Here is a 21629-nt window from a genome sequence, read left to right on the forward strand (position 1 = left end):
AAAACAGACCCACAGCAACCACGACTAACCCCGGGAAACAGGATGTTATGAGGGCAAAGAGACTGAAGCGGCGGGGTGGGGGGGCGGGGTTCGGGGCTCAGAACCAGGATCAGAGGTCTCTGTTGGTGCTTTCATGTGCATGTGAGAACTTAAAAAGTTAAAATGGAAAAAAAAAAAACACCCACACACATTTACTGTATTAAAGTTGTGGCTCTAGTGCTACTGTGTGTTATCCAAAATCAAATAAATCTGAAAATTATTTACCGACCAGTTCATAGTCCGGATCATGGTGTTGTAATCCAAACAAACTAATGTGTTCATTTTGTTTCCACCTTAACTGGCTGACTTCCCACATGCATGACATTACACCTTCACATGAGGCTCTAAGGAGGAGGGGAACTCAAAGTGGCACACGACAAATGTAGACCATACAATACCTGACTGATCTGTGACTCCTACATGAACACAGCAACATGAGAGAACAAATGCAAATTAACACGAACACAGAGGCCGATGTCGGTTTACAAAAGAACACAAATGAAAATAAAATACTAAACAAGAGGCAAAAGGGTTGTGTGTGTGCGTTAGGGCCAATACTTTTAGCAAAAAAATGTGACACATGACATTAAACTTTTAGGGAAGAATGCTACGAATAACTTGTCAAACACTGTGGGAAAGAGTCAGACATCAGATAAATTCAACATTCATTAACATTAACAAACACATGCATCTGAAGCATTTTACACTATAAACAGCATTTAAACATAGTACATTATGTACTCATTAAAGCAAATGACAATAAAAAATGTGGGTTTTGCTGAGGGAGATGAAAATATCTGTAAATAAAAACACTGATTCTTCTCGTTGTTTTTGCTAGATTCAGATTCAGTCTTGATTCAAGAAAGTAAATCATGCAATCAGGATTCTCATCTTGAGATATCCTTATTGTTCTGTCACATGTAGGCAGCCATCTCTTCTATAAGGTATGCCTGATATGCCATAACAGGACAATAAAACAAAAAAACAAAGATTCTTGTAAACGACCCGCTCCATGACAGCAGATCAGTTCAGCCATTCAGATCTGCATATTGGCAGTGGAGGGATTCATGTTAATTCTCCTATTCTTCCACTGGTCTGGTTTTCTGTTTAATTTAAAACTATTTAGTCCAAAATATGACTTGTGCATTTTCTCAAATTCAAAAGGAAATTCAAAATTCACACAAAAGACATTTTCAGGTCTTTTGGATGAATATTTTCCATTTTTATGCGAGAAAATGAAGTAAGGTAACTGAATGAGCATACTTGTCCATCCTTTCAGTGTTTTGTCTCCAGTGGGTCATGTCCTTCCTCCATCTGAGGTTTTCCTGACTGCCAAAGGCACTGCCAGATGGGCTCCGCTCTAAAAGGTGGAGAAACAGAATTTAATTTTTCCATGACAGATAAAAAAGGCTGTGTCTGAACTGGAAATTAAACTAACTTTAGTTGCAGCTACCGTCTTATAAAAAGGTGCAACTGTCTAAAGGATGTAGGAATGTTTCACGTTTGTTTTTCACTACTTCAGCTCTTCAAATGTAGGCTTATTTAGATTGTTTTTATTTGTCTGTATGTGGGTCTGCCTGCATTTCTGGGAATGTGCCAAAGTGTGTGTTCCTACCTAGCTGTCCCCGACTGCGCCGCACCATTTCCTGTCTGGCCCCGATGCTGCCCAGGATGGCCTCCTCCAGCTTGGCCTTCATATCTTTGGATTTCTTAAAGGTCAGGCTGTTCATGCGCTCAAATGCCTTTTTTCCCTGCATGGTGAACACAACATGGGCCTTGTATCCGTGAAGAGGAGGGTGAGTGGAAGGACAGAGAACATACAGCGAGGAAATTATTTGCTGCACAGCACCCAGCAAGCAAAGCAAGTTAGTAGCATGAAAACAGAGGCGCACACAAAGGGCAACAAACAGCAAAAAGGCTGTTTTTTAATAGAACAGACAGGTAAGTATGGAAAGTAGAAATGTATCTGCATAAATGTGTTTCATCTCCACAGCAGCCAAAGCACAAAGACACCTTTGTTCCATAAAAAAGTGCAAAGCAATCATCACTTTTTGCAGCCAGCCCTAATTAATATCACATCTTATCTAAAAATAACACACTTGTTGAGTAAAAATAGTAGAAAATGCATATAAAATTGTGTAGATGCTCCACCTCTCAGTGTGAACTTTACAGTCAAAGGGGTTGGTAATTTGTACAACTCATCAATAAGTGAGAGCATCTATTAGAAACACTACCTTGTACTCAAAGCAGGAGACACAGAGGTACAGGAGATCCAGCAGGCGGTTGAGCTGGGACACAGACAAGTCTGTGAACCACTTCTGTAGCACCAGCTCATCAGCGTTCTTCAGAACCCACAGCAGACAGATCAGCAGGCTGCGACTCGACTCGGCCGAGAAGCTCCCGTGCTGACGACTCGCCTGGCGAGGTGAATCAGAAGGAGTCACAGGAGTCATCGGAGTCAGAGTCAACAGAATGATTCTCACAGCAAACAGAAAACTACCTGCGAGTTGAGCAGGAAGCTACTTGGTCGGGACATTGGAGATGCAGTGGAGGTGCCTGCTATCGCCATGGCAACAGTCTGACTGATCATGCTGTTCCCTTCCCCTTCTGCTTCCTCTCCACCGCTGCCCACCGCTGCGCCCTGTGGACCGCCGGGCCGACCCCACTGGTTATGAGACTCTAAAATACCAAAAAGAAAAGAAAACAATTATGAATTCATTTCAAACTAACTGGACCAGAGATAATAAGACCATATGAAAAAAAGAATTGAGATATTTGCAAATAACTCCAGCTGGTGGTCACATATTTATAAAAGGTCCATTTAAATACAGAGTCAAAAGACAAAAACATATTTGGAGAGGACCTGGGTTAACATGTTAACAGGTGGTTAGGTTAAAAACAACAAAAACAGAGATAAGAAATAACTGAAGTTAGAGATTAGCTAGAACATTTTGTCAGGGCACCATCCTTTGAAGCTCCACTGATAACCTTTAAGGTTGCAAAACGATGTTGCTATTTAAAGTGTAAATGTAACCCCCCCAGATCCAGTTGTTTGACTTGCTATATTTGGCTTTTTGCCACATTACAACTCAACCATCTTCATTAACCCAGTGGAGACATTCAGTCAGCAAAAAATCTCTTTTTATCGTGTTGAATTTCAATTTAAATGAGTTACGATCTAAAAATAACAGTAAAAAAACAGATAGATATGAATAAAAAGGCTAGAACTTCCCCACATTTAAACTAATGTGGGTTAATAGGATGCTTTATATCCCTAAATTATTGTATGTTCAGAATAGTTTTGACCTGCACCTGTAAAGTCATGGAGCTGCGGCAGTGTCTCCATGACAATGCCGATGAGAGGCAGGTAGAGCATGGCGACTCGAGCCTTGACCTCAGGATCGGCGTACCGAGGGTCAGAGTCATGGCTGGACAGGAGGTTGTGGACGACACTCACCACTTTCTTATGCAGACCGAACATCCTACAGTCAAACAAACAAAAGAAGGGACACAAAAGTACAGTATGTCCATCAACAGAATCTAACGACACTCATTTACCAACACTTCTTGACATACTAACCCCTCGTTATCTGGGTCCAGTATTACAGACAGCTCAGATAACACGAGTCCAGCCAGATAATGTTGCTCTCTGAACGGGACAGACAGCTCAAACATGTTGGCTATCTTTTGGTCCTGAACATGAGTGGAGAACCCAGAGCTCTATATAAGAGAAAGAAAATCCAAACAAGAAGGCCAACATGTAACTAAAATAGCCAAACGGTGATAAAAACCCATTCACTCTGTGTGTTTTTGTCTGACCTGTGAGGTGGCTGAGGACACAGATGGGGAAGGCGACGCAGGCGGAGTGAGCAGGCTGCAGGGCAGATTTAAGGTGACGTAGTGTTCGTGACTGCAAACAATTCTTAAGAAATCAAGCCTTAAAGACTCCATAGTTGGGTTCTGCAGAGCGTAAAGCTTTGTGGAGACCTAAACAGAGAAAATGGACAGAGTGATGCAAATCTTACCACAAGGGAATATTTTGTTTCAAATAAAAAAATGAAAGCATGTGCTGTCAAATCAACCTAAGAAATATCACCCCAACATAATTATTGCTATTTACTGAGCCAATCCAGTTATTTTGGCTTTCTTTACTGTCACGGATCAACAACACGGAGTAAGAACTGCACCTGTTTCCAATATGTCCTGATTAACATGAAGACAAAGCCTCGGTCCATGACTGACAGCAAGTCATTGAGAAAGAAGGCCAGGCTGGTGTTCAGCCTCTCCACCAACTCCAGATCCTGAATGGACAAGAACCATCAGCGCTGAATCTGCTTCATTATGCATGAGACGATATCACGGGCACGTCTCTTAGAGCCAGAACTACACAAACCCATCAAACGTATCAAATGCACTTCTTTTTATCAGCTTCCATCGTGGCATTACTTTTCTTTATGTTCGTGTATGCTGCAAGCCTCTAACACACTGCAGGCTTATAGATGATGTTATACAACACCTGACCTGGTTTTTATTTACCTTCTGGACGCGAGACACAATGTCCCCGGCAATGGTGCTGACCAGAGCTGTGATGTCATCCATGAAGCGTTCGGGAAAACGGTTCTTCCTGGGTGACTCTAAGCGGTCGGTGAAATAAAGGTGGTGGATAATGCTCTTCACCTGTGGTGGAGGTGTTCATTCAGATAACACAAAAGATACATGTCATGTATTTAAAAAAAAGGGGGGAAGCATAACCACGAGTTGTTTTTATGTTTCAAGGCTTTGTGTCCTACCATGAGTTCAAAAAAGAACCAGGCCTGTTGCAGTGCTCCTTCCCGGACGCTTCCACTGCTCACCACCCACTGGAGGGCCAGCTCCTCGTGGAAGAGCTGAGCAGCAAATTCAGAATAAATAAAGACAATGAGATGGAGAGGCAAAGGCACAGATGGAGAATAAAACAGAAAGCATTAAAGCCAAGGAAGAAGGAAGTGAGGTGTCTAAAAAAAGTGTCTTTGTCTTTACAAGCATGAATAAAAATTGGATTTATAAGCATACTGTGCATAGCTAGAAATATGAGTAAACACCGGAAACGGATTTTGATGTATAATGAAAATTATTACTAATATTAGATTTAGAATAAAAAGATACTTTAATCCTGGTTCCTAATAACCTTTAGGGATGACCCAATTGTTAATTCTCTACATAAAAGAAAAAACAAAATCCAGTAAAGCTCCTGCTCTCCCAACTCTGAAAATAAACTTCATTAAAGGCAGTCAGGTTAGATATTTATTAGATGTTAATGAGACATTAAAACAACCAAAAAACAAAAATCACACAGATTATTAGATGAATATGCATTTTCATTACTATCCATTCTATAGTATTTAGCAGTTTAACATCCTGACATTACTATGGGGATGAAATAAGTTTATTTTATTTTATATAAAATTAGTTGTTGCAAGGCAAAAATAGTTTAGTATAGTAACATTCATCTAGTTTATATTTAACACTAATATTTAAAATAGTCTGGCTAATAAACCAACTTTTGTCCAGCAAGTCTTCCTTGATTTTGTTGACTGAAACAAAGGAAAAGAACAGGACTTTATCAGTATCAGTCACTCCATTATAGAGAAACATGGAGTGTTTGTTATATCATTTTAGTCTTACTAGAAATAAACATTTTTGTCAGGTACAATTAACTGGATCAGCTGAGAAAGACTAAAGAACGTCCTGAAAATCCTGAACTACAACAGAAATCATCTCTTAATGGATTTCATGGTTCAACATTTTTTGGGGGAATGAAAGCAGCTGAATAAAAAGCAAACAATATTAATAGTGCACGATAAATGAAGACTTCCCAGACTCTGTGGATATCTCACAGTCAGCTTTAGCCAGACTAGAGCCAACATTCAAAGCTCTTTAATGTATCAAAAATAAAAAAAAATGCAGATCAGTGACAAACAGCATTCAGCGAAACAACACAAAAAACCAATTACAACATCAACCAATGCAGAGGCACACATCCACAGACAGGACAAGTGAGGAGGCGAAGAAGAGGAGGATTGGGTGGGCTCCTCCCCCAAGTGCAAGTGGCTCTACCTTTTTAGTGGGTAACCGTCCAGTTAAAGTTTGCAAGAAACTGGCGCTCTCAGTGTGCGAAGACATGCGATTGCCACAGCGCTCCATGGCCTATGAGTGGGATGAATGGAATGGTGACAGCAAAGTTAGTGGAGGAGCACCAGCAGTGTGGGGCTACACCTCAGCACACAGGCGAGCCTGTAGGCTGGGTCACACATACCCCACAGGTGCATGCTTAAAACACACTTTGTGATTGTGCTGCACATACTGTTCATACATGAAAACACAAAATGTTTAGACACAGGACACTAATCTAAAACATCACCTGTTCAGTGCCTTACAGTAGAGATGCAAAATGGCCGCATGTCAGACTAGAAAATCATTTCTACCGATTTTACAGCCAATGCTTCAAAATGGCCCATTCTGTATCTCTCAAGGTAAATGTAACACTGCAGAGACATAACAGCACAAAAAACTAACACTACACTAAAACATCAAGAGTATTTTACTACCAGAGGGTAATCTAGTCATGTTCTCATGATTCAATATACAGTTATAGCTTTATCTTGTTGACTCGATGTGTAAATTATTAATTAGATCCTTTATGTCATGACAACCTAAAATCAGACAAGACAACACAAAGATGTAAAGTGGGAAAAGAACTTCATGTATGTGGATACACACTCACACTCACAAATACACCAAGCTTTAGTGACAAACTGAGGACTATGAAGAGCTAACAAGCTGAGATCAGAGCATGTACAGCAGAGAGGATGGGATGTTCTGAAGAAAAGAAAAAGAGAAAAATCTAAACTGCTGAAGGAAGTTATTTCTAACACTACTCTTTTTCTCAACAATCAAAACATTTCTCTCTCATGTGCACTGTATATACTTATGTCTTGGTTTAATGTTTAACAATTGAATAACCACTGTACTGAAATATACAATGGAGGATAAATGGGACAATCAAGCAGAAATAAAGCCACGGATGAAAATGGTCTCAAAGCAAAACTGGAACTGCAGTATCTGGACCTGCATGACTTTTCATGCAGGTACTGAGAAAAAGAGAAATGTTAGATGTAATAAAGCAAAGAACACAGAAATCTGAAACCTTTTCATACTTGGTATTAATCAGTGTCCTATCTGATCCAATCACAAGTGCACAGCTCTAACTGTCTAACTTTACACCAAACATTAAAATGAGTCTCATTTTGGGATCATATCTACTTTCCCAGCTGTGTGTGTAAAGAGCCAGTCCTGCAGCATCATAGCTCAATACTACAACTGACTGATTTATGACAAAATATCGACACAGTCACTCACTTTAAAGTGTTTTTTAACCACCGGTACACAACCCGATGCATGAATCTGACAAATATATTGTGTCAAACCAATAGAAGCAGGCTGGTTGTGCTTTTTACGTTCACTCTTCTAAAATAATGTGTCAGAAGCTGCCTATACCACCTCATCCTCAATCACATTTGTACTCAGAGCTGTCCACTTATAATTGGATCACAAAGAACACTATTAATGCCACGTAAACAAGGACTAATATGACAACATGAGGTTCATGGAGGTGGCTGTGACTCCCATGAGTAGGTTTATGGGAGAATTGTGATATAAATTTTAAAGGAATGCTGTAATATTCTGAAGTTTTGGTCTGTTATCTTTTAAGTTATATTGACTAATCTGCACATGGTTTGAGAGTTTATCATATTTGTAAACATTGTAAGAAGCTTTATAACAGGTTGCACACAACGGAGATCTGAACATTACAAAGGAAATAAAAGCATTAAAATAATGTTTGAATTGATAGGAAATCCTCCAGTTACATATCTATGAGTGTCCTCTAACAAAGCACACTAATAAACCAAAACTCCAGATATTTCAGAATCCATTCAGTGTGAATAGGGTTATTTTTGTTGTGAGGCAAAGTGGAGGACGGGGCATTCATTAAACCACCTGCAGGGTTTCTGGAGCGGACCCAGGGCTGGATCCCCAGGGGGCACTACAGCCCATGGTGTGCACCCACGAGTTGGAGCGGTCTAAGCCCTAGGGGTGCCAAGGTCAAAGGACACGAGGCAGGCAGGAAGCAAGGGAACAAGCGAGCAGCACAGGGGTAAGGAGGAGGAAAGGAATAATGACAAGTTAAAGAGGTTCAAAAGTCATGACTGCTGGAAGATGCCAAGGCCTCCAAAAACATTAATGGTCAGTAAATTAAAACACAAATTATCACCAAAAGGAGCAAAGATAATAAATTCTCTCTATCCCTTTCCCTTTGTGTATAAAAATAACTTTCCCTTTCTTGGAGATAGGAAAAGAAAGATTTAGTTAAGCATTAGCAGAAAGGGGAACAATCATCAGAAGAGGGCTGCATCCATCATATAATCGTTACAAGTACAGCAAGGCCATTAGAAAGACACATTACAACATTCACTCACTGATCATGTGCTTTCTGAGACAAATCAAAATGTTTAAAGTGGGAAATCACAAATCAAACAAGACAAATTATATGAAAACGGATAAATACAATGAAATAAAAACAAACAACAAATGAGAATAAGCTTATGTGATTATCATTAAAAAGTTGCCACTTTTTTTTTTTACTGGCTTTAAAAAAGGAAACGTTTTGTATGCCTTTCACAACCTGCATTCATTGTTTGTGCATACCTCTGTGAGTGACAGGTACATGTTACAGCGGTGACAGCAATAAAGTGTTCAGGCTTATGTTCATCCATTGGCTATACGGCTCACAACTCTGCTGGGTCGTGGTGCACATGGGTTAAGAATTAAATTATAGATTGTGTTTAGGTACCTCATTCGAGACTAAAATACTTCATAAACCAATAAAAGTTGCTAGATTACAAGGTTAAATAGTTATCTTTGGTATCTGACACCCATGTGTGGTGTGGACAAGCCAAATAATGCCTACGGTAAAGTAGCCAAAAAGCATATCTTTGCTGCTGGTTCTGTCCACATTGGGAGTCCATGTAACATTTTTGAGAATGGGTGCCTCTTTTTTTCCTCAAAATGTGCCAATTTCATAGTACTGAGACAAAAAAAAAGCTTATTTTTAACCATCCTACCTTGCTGCCAATTATGGAGCGAACCTCATCGTCAGGAGATGTGGGCGTACCAGAGATGTCTGGGTTACTGTTGCTAAGGCTACGGGAGCGGCTGAGGTTGAGGCTGGCTGGTCGAACTGCAGAGCGAGCCATGGTGGCATAGTGAACTGAACCTCCCAACCCTCCGGGACCTGGGACAACACACAAAGACAAAATGGATGAGTCACTCGGGATGTGAAGGTTGGTACCACCCTACCTAACCAGACGGCTGTGAGCCCACAACTTCCAAAATACAGTTATCCATCAATGTTTACCACACTCTTATACTGAAAGGTTTATGAAAAGTAAACAAGGATTCCAAAAAAAAAACATGCCAAACATGAAATGCTCTGTCATAGCATAGATTATTTGAGAAGACAACTGTAATTTACATTCAAACGAAACTGCAGATTATAATTTATTGGAGTGGAACATATCTACCTGTTAGGGATGAGTTGGGGTCTGTGTTGAGCAGGCAGAAGAATAAATGAATATGGGAGGAAAAAAAGGCAAAAGTTAAAAAGAAATAGAAAAGGTATGGCAGACCAGTGGAGTAAAAGACAAGCAGTGAGGGGGGAGCTGGGAAATGGATGCAGGTAAAAGAAAAGGTAAAAACACAAAAGAGCAGGAAAAGAATGAAGAAGAGTCAAACAAGAACTGTATTAACTGAACTATACCTGGCGATGGTGAGTTGGGGTCCGTGCTAGGCAAGCGGAAGATGTAGTGGATGTAAGACGACAGCAGGCTGTTGCGGCCATGCATATCTTGGCTGGTGTCCAGGTATTTATGAAGCCGGTTCACAACCGACGCCATGACCTCAAAGGATGCTTGACCTAGATTCACTAAAACACACACAAGGGAATCAGTCTATGTAACTACTGTGTGCACATGACACACAGCAATATAAAACTGAATGCACCGCAAATTAATTTTACTGTAAGCTCAGTATTTCTCTCATCTTGAGTTGTTGCAATCAAACTTCTTACCGATCTGTCCAGCTATGACCGGCGGCCGAACTACAAGCAGGACCAACTTGTCGAGCAGAAGATGAAGGAATCGAACCACCGGCTCAAGCTGGGCTGAGGTGAGTGCAGCAATGCTGGCTTTAAGCTCCGCCTCCAGATTGTTCTCCATGATGCGCATGTCTCCTATCCTGACCGGAAACACATGCTCATCCAGAGCATGTACCAGGGCAAAGAACTTATCCAAGTACTGGTCCTAAAGAGAGAGATTAGGGGCAGAAAGTGAAGAAGAAAAGAGTGAAAAATAGGTTGGAAAAAAATGAAGGTTTTGAAAGTAAATACAGGACAAATATAATCATAAAACATGCATCGTACAGAGAAGAAAAGATTAGAAGATGAATGAACCTTAACAAAAATGAATGAAGAACAACAACACAATGAAACTGATATAAAACACAAATTTGAATATAAAGTTAGAGAAAAGTGAAAAAGAAAAGTAAGAAAGAACTCAAAAAACAAAAACGAATCTTGGACCTACTCATCAGTACTCGTCTCTAAGTCGGCAAGTTGGCTCACTGAGTAAAGACCGCAAAACGAACATTACCACAAGAACACAGGAGAGTCCAGTAAATCTAATCTGTCTCAAGAGCGGTGATTTATGAGCACATTAGCCCCAGTTAGGCTCCTAGGACCCACAGTCAAGCCCTCCACACAGCAGCCAAAACAGAGATGGAGTAGACCTCAGAAAATTACTGGCAAGGTAAGATTCACCTACTAACGAACTGGAACTCAGAGGCACTTACTGCCTCAAAGTGAGAAGAAAAACTGACAATTTCTCTTCATTTTAATGGAAATTCTAAATAACTACTAATATAATGATTGCGAATGATAGTCTGTGGTAACAAGGAGTAATAATTAACCATTTTGTATTATTTTTGAGATGTTTATTTTAGAAATATTAAGTGTTTTTATTGACATGAATGCACATGCTAAAAGGCAAGGTAAGAGAGTAATTACCTGCGTGTGGATGGTTGAAACAGCCACCAGTTCCACGTTGAAAACACCTCGATGGTTGTCCACCCACTTCATTCCCGGCAGAGGAACCTAAAACACACAACAGAGTAAAATCTGTGAAAATGGAAACAAAACGTGATCGTAAAGAGCTCAGCCAAGATATCTGTCCTGCTTATTAGGATCATAGGTGAAAGGCAAAGTTCTTACATCTGGGGAGAGAACAGAGTACGACTGAGGCGGCTTCTCAAGAGACACGGGCAGACAGAAGTGTCCCGTTCGCAGGCGTCCATTCTGCAACATTGGGATCCACTACAGCAGAGCGAACAGTGAAAGAAAACTGCTTACACGCCGAACACAAGGATTATAATTTACCATATGTTCGTTTGTAGCTTATGGTGTGTGAATGTGAGCACGAGTAAACGTACACCTTTGTCAGGGATTTTACTGTCGTGTTTCTTGTTTACCGTGTATCCCACAGGTGTCTCCAGTGGCGTGTTCTGCTTCTGCTGGCAGCTGACATGGTAAAAGGTGAAGAGAATGTGGTGGTGGTCTGACAGAGAGGCAGGCAGCTTGATCTTGATCTCATCGTGAAAGTCAGGGGATCTGCAGAGAGGAGAAACAATGATGTAAAACCTTCTAACTGATAGAAGAACAAACAGATGGATTAGGAAGGAAAACCAGAGATTTGCTGGTAACAAGTTGTGAACAGTCAAGGGATTTGTTTTCTCCTTTATTTTGAAAGCCACAAAAACAGCCATTAATCAATTATCTATGCTTGCTGCAACTTGCCTGACATCTTATATTCCACTATTCCATTTCATCAAGCTTTCATGATGCATGCTTGCATGTTTGAGAAAGAGTGAATGAAATGTGAAGAGAGTACAGGGAGTTCATCAGTAATCACTGATTACATCTACAAATGACCAATAACTTAACCAGGATGCAGCTTTTTCACTTTTATTAATAAAATATAATGTAAACACAGTGGGAAAGCATGCTAACTTAAGTATAGAAGTAAAATAACAGTGGCACATCACACCCGCCTTATGGTTCCAATTGTACCAACGTTGACAATGGAGCCACCAAAATTAGAATTTACTGCATTTACTGCAAAGTCATGCAGTCTAATAGCAGAAGTTGGGTGACAGTATGAAAATAAAACTGGCCCCTTGTTGAATCCAGACAGATATGTAATCGTTGTCACATAGAACAACAAGAAAAGCCAGAGGTACTAAGATAATACCCACTTTCCCTGGTAAAGAACTGACAACAGGTTAAGATTCATGCATTAAAAACCTTAATATGAATTAAATTTGTAAGCATACAACTGCCAGCTCTCTGGTTGCAAATTCCGTTAAAAATAGGTGGGTCGTAAAAATCCACAGCCTTCTCCTGCTGCTTCTCCCTCAAAAATGCACAATTTATTATAGAAAGAAACATAGATAAGGTTTAAATTAGATGGCCAAACAGGCTTATATACAAGAAAAAATAAATAAGATCTGCACATATTTCACTTTCATGTACCCATTTATAAGTTAAGGATTGTTGGCTCAAGACAGAACAGGAGTTTTCTGAGTTAACAAACTGATAAAAAAAAAATCAAATTACATAACAAGCTATAATTCATTCTTGCTGAATTATTTAAGTTCCCAGAGGAGGAAACTTTCTCTGCAGGCTTAGGTACAGAAATAAACAAGCCACAACTCGAACAGGCACATAAACAAATCCACGAGGATTGACTCGAGGCTGGAAACGACCAAAACTGTTTAAGAGGTCATGGCGGGGCCCTCATTTCCCACGGAAACAATTATTTTAGTTCTGAAACAAAACAAGAAAAACCCTGGAAGAAGAACAACATTGTGAACAAGTTTTATTGCTGTGGAAAAGAAAATTGGGCTAAAATTGGGCTGCTAGTTCGGATACAACCAAATGTTTTGTTTGCATAACTTTTTTACTTTTGTAAAAAATCCATGTAAAAGTTTTGATTCTGAGTTTCTACTGGTAAATTATTATTTTAGCCCAAAATGCCAAACACACCCACCTGTTATGATACACCACTGCAGTGTAGGCCTCTTTATAGAAATCTGCACAACTTGACTTCCCAAATATAACCTGAAGAATAAAAAAGCAATTAGATAACAACTACATGCAAATTAGTACTATAATTCAATTACTGGAACAAATCTTCAAATCACCCAATAATAACAGACTGACATGTTTTGTTTTAGATAATGACATACCTGCATTGCGTTGTTTGGATCCTCTCCATTCATAAATTGCACTTTGACTGTGATGTTGCGAGCAGAACCTTGACGGTTGGCAAAGTTAAGACTCTGGGGGTTCACGTACAGCAGATTCCTGAAATACAACATTTTAACTCATTACAAATAATAATAATTAATGTATTGTGTGCTTTCTGTTAAGTAAACTGGTATATTTTTCCCACATTTCCTCCACTAAAACATTTACAGTAGCTCAAATGTCCAAAAAGTGTAATAAAAGGCAAAAAAGCACAAGATACCCATATAGCAATGATTATTTCCTTTCTTCTATGAAGTGGCGAGATTCTACGACATTTGACAATACTCTTATAATAAAACAAATGTCTTTGAGAGTGCTTGACCTAGTTACCTGACAAAGTTACATCAGATTTTATGAATTGATCGGGGAAAGGCCACATTAGGTAAACCAGCTCTGACTGGTGACTGCAGGAGGCTTGGCCCACTCATATTTGACGATACAAAAAAAGGACACTGCCTCTACAAAAGGAATAATGATCATTATTAAAGCTTTCATTAAACTGCAATTGTACAAGAGAGAAGGTTACAATAAATTTCTACTGGATTACCCTATTATAAACCTACAAACACTAGGAGCATTTTGAGCTTTATTTCCACAATCTTCACCATTACTGTGAGCAAATGCAGTGTTACTATAGTGGCATGGATGATGCTTACAAAAGTGTTGGGGAGGCGAAAAGAGGCCCCACAGTAGAAAATGTGAACTAACTTGGGATCAGCTGACAAACCGCAGTGACGTTGTTGATCCTGTGGGGGATGGACCTACAGAGACAACAGCTGGAACCACAACTATGAAGAAGGCGTGGGAATCTTTGTCTATTCATTAAAATCTTCCTTAGTCTCCTCTTCTGGTAACATTCACGTAACACGCACCAAAAACAGCCATCGCTGCTTTGAAGTAGGTTACTGAACTTGACCTGGAATAAACCCTGAGATAACTTTACCATGGCAAAGCTAGAATATCAATGAGAGCAAACAGAAACGAGTCATTGGTCAGTTCGTCTCTTCAGATTCAACTTGGGTTAATCAGTAGACACAGGAAGGCAAACTTCACAACTTCTCATTGTTCTTTCAGTGAGCAGCAAAAAAGAATAAACTTCAGGTGTTTACCAACACTGAAGGAAGAGCTTCAGGAATTCACTAACAACCAACAGAATTATTTTATAAGTATTGATAAAAAAGTTTATTAAAATGTGACTTCTAAAACAATCTGTGTATGTCTGCTAAGGGGGGAAAATATAGTGCACTAGATTTAAGTTTTAGTTTGTTTTTCTGTTCTGTCTTCTTAATATTTGACTAAAAATTGCACCAGAGAACAAAAAAGAACAAACCATGTCAGCTACTCCTGCTTATATCTTAATTGTTTTATTCCTGAGAACCAAGGTAAGCCAGCCTCTTAACAACAAATGACAAAAAACAGGTTTATTAGGGTAATTGTTTGCAATTTTAAGATGTATTGTTACAGCCAGGGTACTAAAAAGTTAAAGTAGAGCTCAAAGTGGGAAAGGAACAAATATCTTAGCTTCTGTACTGTACTTCTGTGGTTTCTAGTAATTTACAACCTTTTTTTCCCTGCAGTGTAAAGCAGGGCACTAGAGCGCCACAGATAATCTGTCAGTGCTTTCAAACTATTTTGTTTGTCACACAACTGCGCCTGACATTCTGTGGACTGTAGGTGTGCAGTATTTTTTTTTTGTCCCACTTTCTTCATCTGCAGAGTACCGATCTTTGAACTTTGGTTACAAAAATCAGCAAACTAAATTTGTAGAAAAGGCACTGCCTAAACTCTGACATCGTTATCGCCCAGACGTTTAGCCTTGGCACAAATGCGAAGCCCTCTTCCCTCCCCGCAAAATGAGACGAGGAGCAGGAAGAGAACCTGAGAAAGAGAGCCTGGCTGGGCTGATTCAGCAGGATGCTAAATCAAACCCTGGAACATTAATTACACACAGCATTATTAATCAGAGCAAAGTGTGTGCAGGGTTATAAGGTTTGGGATTGATTAGACTGACGATCCATCAAAAACAGTGATGGCCATTGTTGGCTTTCTGCTGATCAGCTAAAGTGCTGCACCACAGATGGAGAGCAGGACAGGGTGTGGTATACAGAAGGGATTGGGGTTAAATAGTTTGCAGAGAAGGGGGGTGCACATGTCATTTGCACACTACTGTGATTTGTTTGTTTGGACGAGGGAGGGCTGGATGGGGATTTAGGAGGAGGTGGGACACAAAGCTAAAAGCATAGTAGGGTTTAATGATCAGCAAATCTCCCCCGCCTCTACTGTGAGGGCAGTATTTAACACAGCGCAGCCTGCTGCTCTCCAATCATTTTAACAGTAGACTAGCTTAGAAAGAGAGCAGGAACGAAGAGTGCTGAGTAAAAAAACAGGTGTTAGAATACCGTCCTCAGTTTAGATTTGGAGAAGAAAATATGATGAAGCTGATCTTCCTGTTGCTGGTGTTAGCCGGCTCGACGTCTGCATTCCATCTGGACATCTCAGGTAGACAGGCGAACCCCACCCTGCCCCCCGAGGCTCTCACTACAGAAACAAGCCCAACTGAAGCCAAGTCTCGTTTCGCCATGCTGGATGATGTTCGCCTGCTGGCAAATGGTCTCCTCCAACTTGGCCAGAGTTTACGGGAGTTTGTCCACAAAACCAAAGCCCAAATCAACAACATTTTTCAAAAGCTGAACATTTTCGATCGCTCTTTTTACCAGCTCTCAGTGGTCACTTCAGAAATCAAGGAGGAAGAGGAGGAGCTCAAGAAGACCACCAACATCTTGAAAGCCAACAATGACGAGATCAGAAACCTGTCTTTGGAAATCAACTCGAAAATCAACAACATCCTGCAGGAGCGGACACAACTGCAGAACAAAGTGGGAAGCCTTGAGGAGAGGCTGAAAGGATTATCGCAGAGCGTGATTCCTGCCGACCAGTTCAGTGAAATCACAACGCTCAAGGTGAGAAACGTGGTGGTTTCAGAAAGCAAATGTAAAAGAAACTTCTTTAAATTTGTTCACTTCCCAAACTTCATAACTTGCTCTTTACAATATATATAAAATAATACATATGTAAAATTTAAATGTAAAAACTGCTTCATTAATAATATTTTTAGGAAGTGATAGAAGCTCAAGACAAAACAATCAGCAATCTTCTGCAAGCTGTGAAAGAGCAGCACGAACAACTGGACCACCAGAAAATGAAGATTAAAAACCTGGAGGACAAGGTAGTTGTGAGTGATCTGAATACTTTTTGTCTTTATGGGTCAAAAATCAATGAGAATCTGATTTAGCTCCATCTACGAAGTTTGGTGTAGGCAGACTTGGTTAAAAACCAAATTGTAAAAGGATTTGTTTGTATTCTTTTTGCAGCTCAGCTATGACAATTTTCAAGATACTGCAGATAAGTCAGTGGATTCAGACCTTTCAGCTGCTGATATGTTTGAATATCTTCCAAGAAACTCAACTGGCTTAGATACAAATGGTAATTCTTTAAAATGGGTAATCAATCCTAATTTTTAGTAAATAATAAAACTGTTTTATAACTGCGAAAATTTGACGTACTGGTTATTATTCATTTAAACCTTGTGTGTTTCAGACCTTCCTGTAGACTGCAGCGAGTTATTTAACAAAGGGGAGACAAACAGTGGAATCTACGCCATCAAACCAAACAATTCAGAGCCGTTCTACGTTTACTGTGAAATGGGCTCAGGTAAGACAGATGCTGGGAGTTTTCAGCCACGGCTGGATTTATTTTCTTAAATAACAAATTTAATTTTAAAAAGTTCAGCTAAAGTTAAGTAATCTTGATAAAAACAAAAATAGCTGATCCATCAGCGTAAAACACAACCTATATTGTATAAATGAGGTCACAACCAGGTTCTTTAATAACATTTGTGTGTTGTAAAGCAGTCGATGAACTTGAATGATGATTTAATCTTCAACAGATGGGGGCTCAGTTATCATTCAGCGCAGGACGGACAGTTCAGTAGATTTTGACCAAACATGGGAAATGTATGAAAAAGGTTTTGGAGACCTGGAAAGTGAGTATATTTTACATTTAACTGTAGCCTGTAACAGATGTAAATACAAAAAACAATATGCCTTGCATAACCCTTTTTTTACTCTTAATATACTGTCTAGGTATTACTAAAACAATTCAATTATTGCTTTATGCCTTGTAATTGAATATACTGAAAATTTAAACGTAGCTACAGAAAGACCAAAGGTGCACAAATTTACATATTTCAAATGCAAACGACAAAACTACTTACAATCAAAATAGGTGCCCAATACTTTTTGACAATTCACTTCGAATGTGTTACAGGCTACTATGTTAATCCTCTTGACTGCTGTATAAATTTGCAAATAAAATTTGTTTTTGGCTGGGCCTGCATTTTAAAGTACTTCCTGAAACAGTAATAGTGAAATATCAACGTTGAGGAAATAAAATGGCTCCCTGTATTACCTGAGAAGCCAGACAGTTTGGCAGCATTTAATAAGTTCAAGCATTCTGAATTTTAAATCAATTTCCCTTTGATTTCTGTCTTACATAGAGGACTTCTGGCTGGGCCTGAAGAAAATACACCGTATCTCACAACTCAAAGCTTCCATCCTGCGTGTTGATGTGGAAGACTGGAAGGAGGAAAAGCACTGGGCTGAGTACAGCTTTGCAGTGGAAGGTCCCTCCAAGGACTACATCCTTCATGTCAGCCACTTTGCAGGCGACTTGCCTGATGTGATGACCAACATAACCGGAGAGAAGTTCTCTACAAAAGACAGGAACAACATCTGTGGCTCTGACTGTGCTCGCAGTTGCACAGGTACCGAAGGCACTGCCCCAAAATAATCACAAGCATTGCAGATATTTTTGTTGTTAAATTGAATTTAGAGGACAAAGAAAATTGAGTTACAACCAAGTTGTTCTCTGTCTGACAGGAGGCTGGTGGTTCAGCGTCTGCAGCGAAACCAACCTAAATGGAAAATACTTCTGGCTGAGGGCAAAGGGACGCTCTGTGAGGAGGAAGGGCATTCAATGGAAGCCTGGCACAGGTTCTTTGTATTCCTTCAAGACGACCAAATTCACCTTACGAACAGCCTCAACAACAGACAACTCTCACATTCTCGTACAGTAATACTGGTAGTTTTCCAAGTACACTGACATCTAAAATCAGATGAAAGGTTCTAGAGAAAGGGCAGTGAAACGACATAGACGTTAGATATGTCCTAATTTAACTGCAGCTAGAAGCTCTGCTTTCTAAAATTCTGTCAGCAGGCCAAATGTGTCAAAAGTTGGACTTACAGAGTTGTCGTAATGGTGCAAGCATGGCATTTAGGTTGTTAACCTATTGAGTCTGGTGTGGCAAGGACAGCAGAACTGTTATTATGCAACATCTGCAATCGTTAGCGAAATGGACATATTGATCTACACTGAAACCTAATTATGCAATGGCTAGAAAATACCACAACGCTAAAGCAGAATAGAAAGTTATTGAAAGACAATGATCTTAGAACTGAGATCATGTAATCAAAATGCATTTAGCAGCTCCTGTGTTAAGCAAGCTATTTATTGTCTTTTTTTTGCTTTGAGACGTGAAAGTGCACTGCATGTTCCCTGAAGCTACAGAAACAAGCAGTTATCACATAATGCATGCAAATTATTTAAATTAAGCTGCGAAGGAAATTATGTCATTTCCAAAACTAACGCAAATGTTTAAGTTTTTCCTGTTTACGCTTCGTAATTTTTTATTCTTATACTTATTTCCACAATCGAGTGCAGCACTAGAGAACTAGTCTACAAAATAGTGGTAACCCAAACTTTGGCAGTGCACTGATGAACTCTTTCTCTTTGTTCTGTATTATTAGTAATTATTATTATTAAGCTGTAAAGTATTTAAACTAATGTTCATGCTATTCTGATTGATGCTGGTATTGTTGGAGAACATCATGTCTTTATGTTTCCTCTGTTACTGAGTCATATTGACTCTTGTCACTGGTTTTGAAATGTGCCTCACATTAAGTCATCCTCACAAGAAGCTCCGAGTGCTACCAAATCATATTTATGAGAAATAATAACAGTAATAAATCAATGTGTCAAAAAAAAACTACCCAACATGAAGTTTGTTTTGTATCAAATCTGTTTTTGTATTACATTCAACTTTGTAATGAACTTAATAAATTTTTAAAGTTCTTAAATAGAAACTAAACTTGAGAAACTGACAGATATTGCAACCAAGTTGTGTCTGATTACTTTTATATGTTGGTGGTCACTTAATACAGCTAAAATTAATTTTTCTAATCTTATTGTGATCCACTGGATTACATAACACATCAAATCTGAATAGTTTTGATTTACTTCTAATTCAAATTGATAATTCAAGCATTATAGTTTAAACCAAAAATGGTGTAGCCACAAAACTTTACCTTTTTGTTTTTTCACTTCAATGTTAATTACAAATTGATTATTCCAAAGTAGGTGTTGACACAAACCACATCAGCCCTGAGTGTTTACTTTGTACTTTCTCATTAGTGTTTTATTTTATTTTGCTGCACATTTTAATCAGCAACCAGAGGCAAGAGTTAGTTCTCATTAGAAGGAGAAGTTCGTCGTTTAACTAGATATGAACACCTTTCATTGTCTACAAACAACTACTATAACTGTAATACTTGACAACCAATAAAAGAAGTAATCATAGTGGATAACTATTTTCATATAGAATGTTATATAATAAGATATTCCACATTCCAAATTATAAGGGAAGTTTAAGAGTGAACTGAAATCTTTCTACTATTTATATTTATATTGTTTAAATATGTGTTTAAATTATAAGTGAAATTTATAATTAGATAATTGGAACATCTGTGTTTCATTGTTTTCTAACCCAGGTGTTGCATGTGATCACATTTAGGTAGGTGGTTTTACAAACACCCTGTTCTGTTGGTCACTATTATCAAATAATCCACCACCAGGAAGAGACCTGCAGACAAACCGGGCTTGTGGTGGTGGGGGCCCTGACAGCTGCTGTCTGGTAACACCTCTGTCTCTCAGTCACCTTGACAAAAATAGCCCTTATTCAAATGGACAACGTGCACAAAGTACACAGACTGAATCTGCTGCTGCATGCTGGTGTGGGCAGAGTCCTGGCAGTCATGACCTCCACCCAACGGCAGATGTGAGGTAAACAATAATGAGCCACAGTGTCAGTCATCAGTGTCAAATGCTGCAAGTTTTGAGCTGATTAAGTATCTTTTTACTGTCTTCCTTTCCAGGATAAAGTACAAACTGCTTTAAAAAGAAGTTAATAAAATCAGTGACATTAAAAAATCATATTGGAACTATTTTGCTGTACCTGTAGGTGGTGTTTGGCACATAAACATCCCTGGCAGGAAACTCCAGGATCTCTCTGGTGGGGCGCACTCTGCTGTCTGGATAAGGTTTCACCTGCAGGAGGTCAGGGGTCAGGCAATAATGGGGGTTCTCCGGAGCAGGAGAAATGTCCAACTTTAACTGGGCTACAATGATAGCAGGGGAAAAAAAGGGAAAGTAAAAACGAAAAAATTAATCACAGAAATAAACTAGTTTTCCTGTTCAAATTTCTAATCCTGCTTCAAAATGAGAGTGTTTTTTGAACCTGTGATGGGCCTGAGTCTCCTCAGCACTGAAGAAGGCCTTCTCATATCAGCGAGAAACTTATACAAGTCTTCGTCGCTGAGCCGATCCCCCTCCTAAAAATAAAGCAAAAACAGAAACTTTTAAAAAGGAAGCGTGACAACTAAATGTAAACTAATAGATCTCTGAATAATTGTACACGCCTGTTTGAAGAAGTTGGTGATAGTAAGTGTTGCTGGCCTGAAACCTGTGAGACTACACGCTTCATCTCCACTGGTGGTCCTCTCCAGGGAACGCCGTCCCATGATGCTCGAGTTCCTGCGTTCTGACCATGAGCCTTTTCTTTCTGCAAACAATGAACAACAAAGAACTAAACCTTCTAACCTTACATATTTCTAATGTGCCTATCAACAAAATACAGACACCAAAGTCAAACCTTTTGAGGTCTAAGGCTAAACAAACAACGCAGAGCAACCAGCCAGAAATCAATATATCCACATGCCTGCTTTGGATGGATTTTTTTCTC

The 21629-nt window shown here is 39.3% G+C and overlaps 2 protein-coding genes across 24 annotated transcripts in view; one reads left to right on the forward strand and one right to left on the reverse strand.

Moving 5' to 3' along the window:
* The window catches only part of dock7 (dedicator of cytokinesis 7), a 41246-nt gene that overhangs the window by 11517 nt on the left and 8100 nt on the right, over positions 1–21629 (reverse strand). For 4 of the 21 annotated variants that reach the window (XM_017420436.3, XM_017420435.3, XM_017420433.3 and 1 more), the window contains exons 12-36: positions 21307–21449; positions 21126–21219; positions 20844–21006; positions 13435–13552; positions 13236–13306; positions 11659–11797; positions 11402–11503; positions 11198–11284; positions 10205–10436; positions 9896–10060; positions 9660–9680; positions 9201–9370; positions 8077–8166; positions 6136–6225; positions 4830–4925; positions 4576–4716; positions 4227–4340; positions 3859–4026; positions 3620–3759; positions 3352–3521; positions 2540–2718; positions 2274–2456; positions 1655–1814; positions 1303–1399; positions 438–455 (exon numbers count right to left, since the gene is read on the reverse strand). In XM_017420436.3, the coding sequence (XP_017275925.1) occupies positions 438–455; positions 1303–1399; positions 1655–1814; positions 2274–2456; positions 2540–2718; positions 3352–3521; positions 3620–3759; positions 3859–4026; positions 4227–4340; positions 4576–4716; positions 4830–4925; positions 6136–6225; positions 8077–8166; positions 9201–9370; positions 9660–9680; positions 9896–10060; positions 10205–10436; positions 11198–11284; positions 11402–11503; positions 11659–11797; positions 13236–13306; positions 13435–13552; positions 20844–21006; positions 21126–21219; positions 21307–21449 (3151 nt within the window). The remainder of the gene's footprint in view (positions 1–437; positions 456–1302; positions 1400–1654; positions 1815–2273; positions 2457–2539; positions 2719–3351; positions 3522–3619; positions 3760–3858; positions 4027–4226; positions 4341–4575; positions 4717–4829; positions 4926–6135; positions 6226–8076; positions 8167–9200; positions 9371–9659; positions 9681–9895; positions 10061–10204; positions 10437–11197; positions 11285–11401; positions 11504–11658; positions 11798–13235; positions 13307–13434; positions 13553–20843; positions 21007–21125; positions 21220–21306; positions 21450–21629) is intronic. The other 17 variants (XM_017420442.3, XM_017420440.3, XM_017420437.3 and 14 more) reach the window with 11 other exon arrangements.
* angptl3 (angiopoietin-like 3) lies at positions 15804–20203 on the forward strand. 3 transcript variants are annotated; one of them, XM_025006866.2, is made up of 7 exons: positions 15804–16455; positions 16611–16724; positions 16867–16978; positions 17093–17206; positions 17442–17537; positions 18051–18317; positions 18433–20203. In XM_025006866.2, exons 1-7 carry the CDS (start codon positions 15925–15927, stop codon positions 18627–18629), a joined length of 1431 nt encoding a protein of 476 aa, XP_024862634.1. In that variant the 5' UTR covers positions 15804–15924; the 3' UTR covers positions 18630–20203. The 3 variants fall into 3 exon arrangements, with proteins under 3 accessions (XP_024862634.1, XP_017275945.1, XP_017275946.1); XM_017420456.3 differs by having other exon boundaries at positions 16611–16727; positions 18433–20202; XM_017420457.3 differs by having other exon boundaries at positions 15805–16455; positions 16611–16721; positions 18433–20201.

This window comes from Kryptolebias marmoratus, linkage group LG24 (genome assembly GCF_001649575.2).
Source record: "Kryptolebias marmoratus isolate JLee-2015 linkage group LG24, ASM164957v2, whole genome shotgun sequence".
Lineage (NCBI taxonomy): Eukaryota > Metazoa > Chordata > Actinopteri > Cyprinodontiformes > Rivulidae > Kryptolebias > Kryptolebias marmoratus.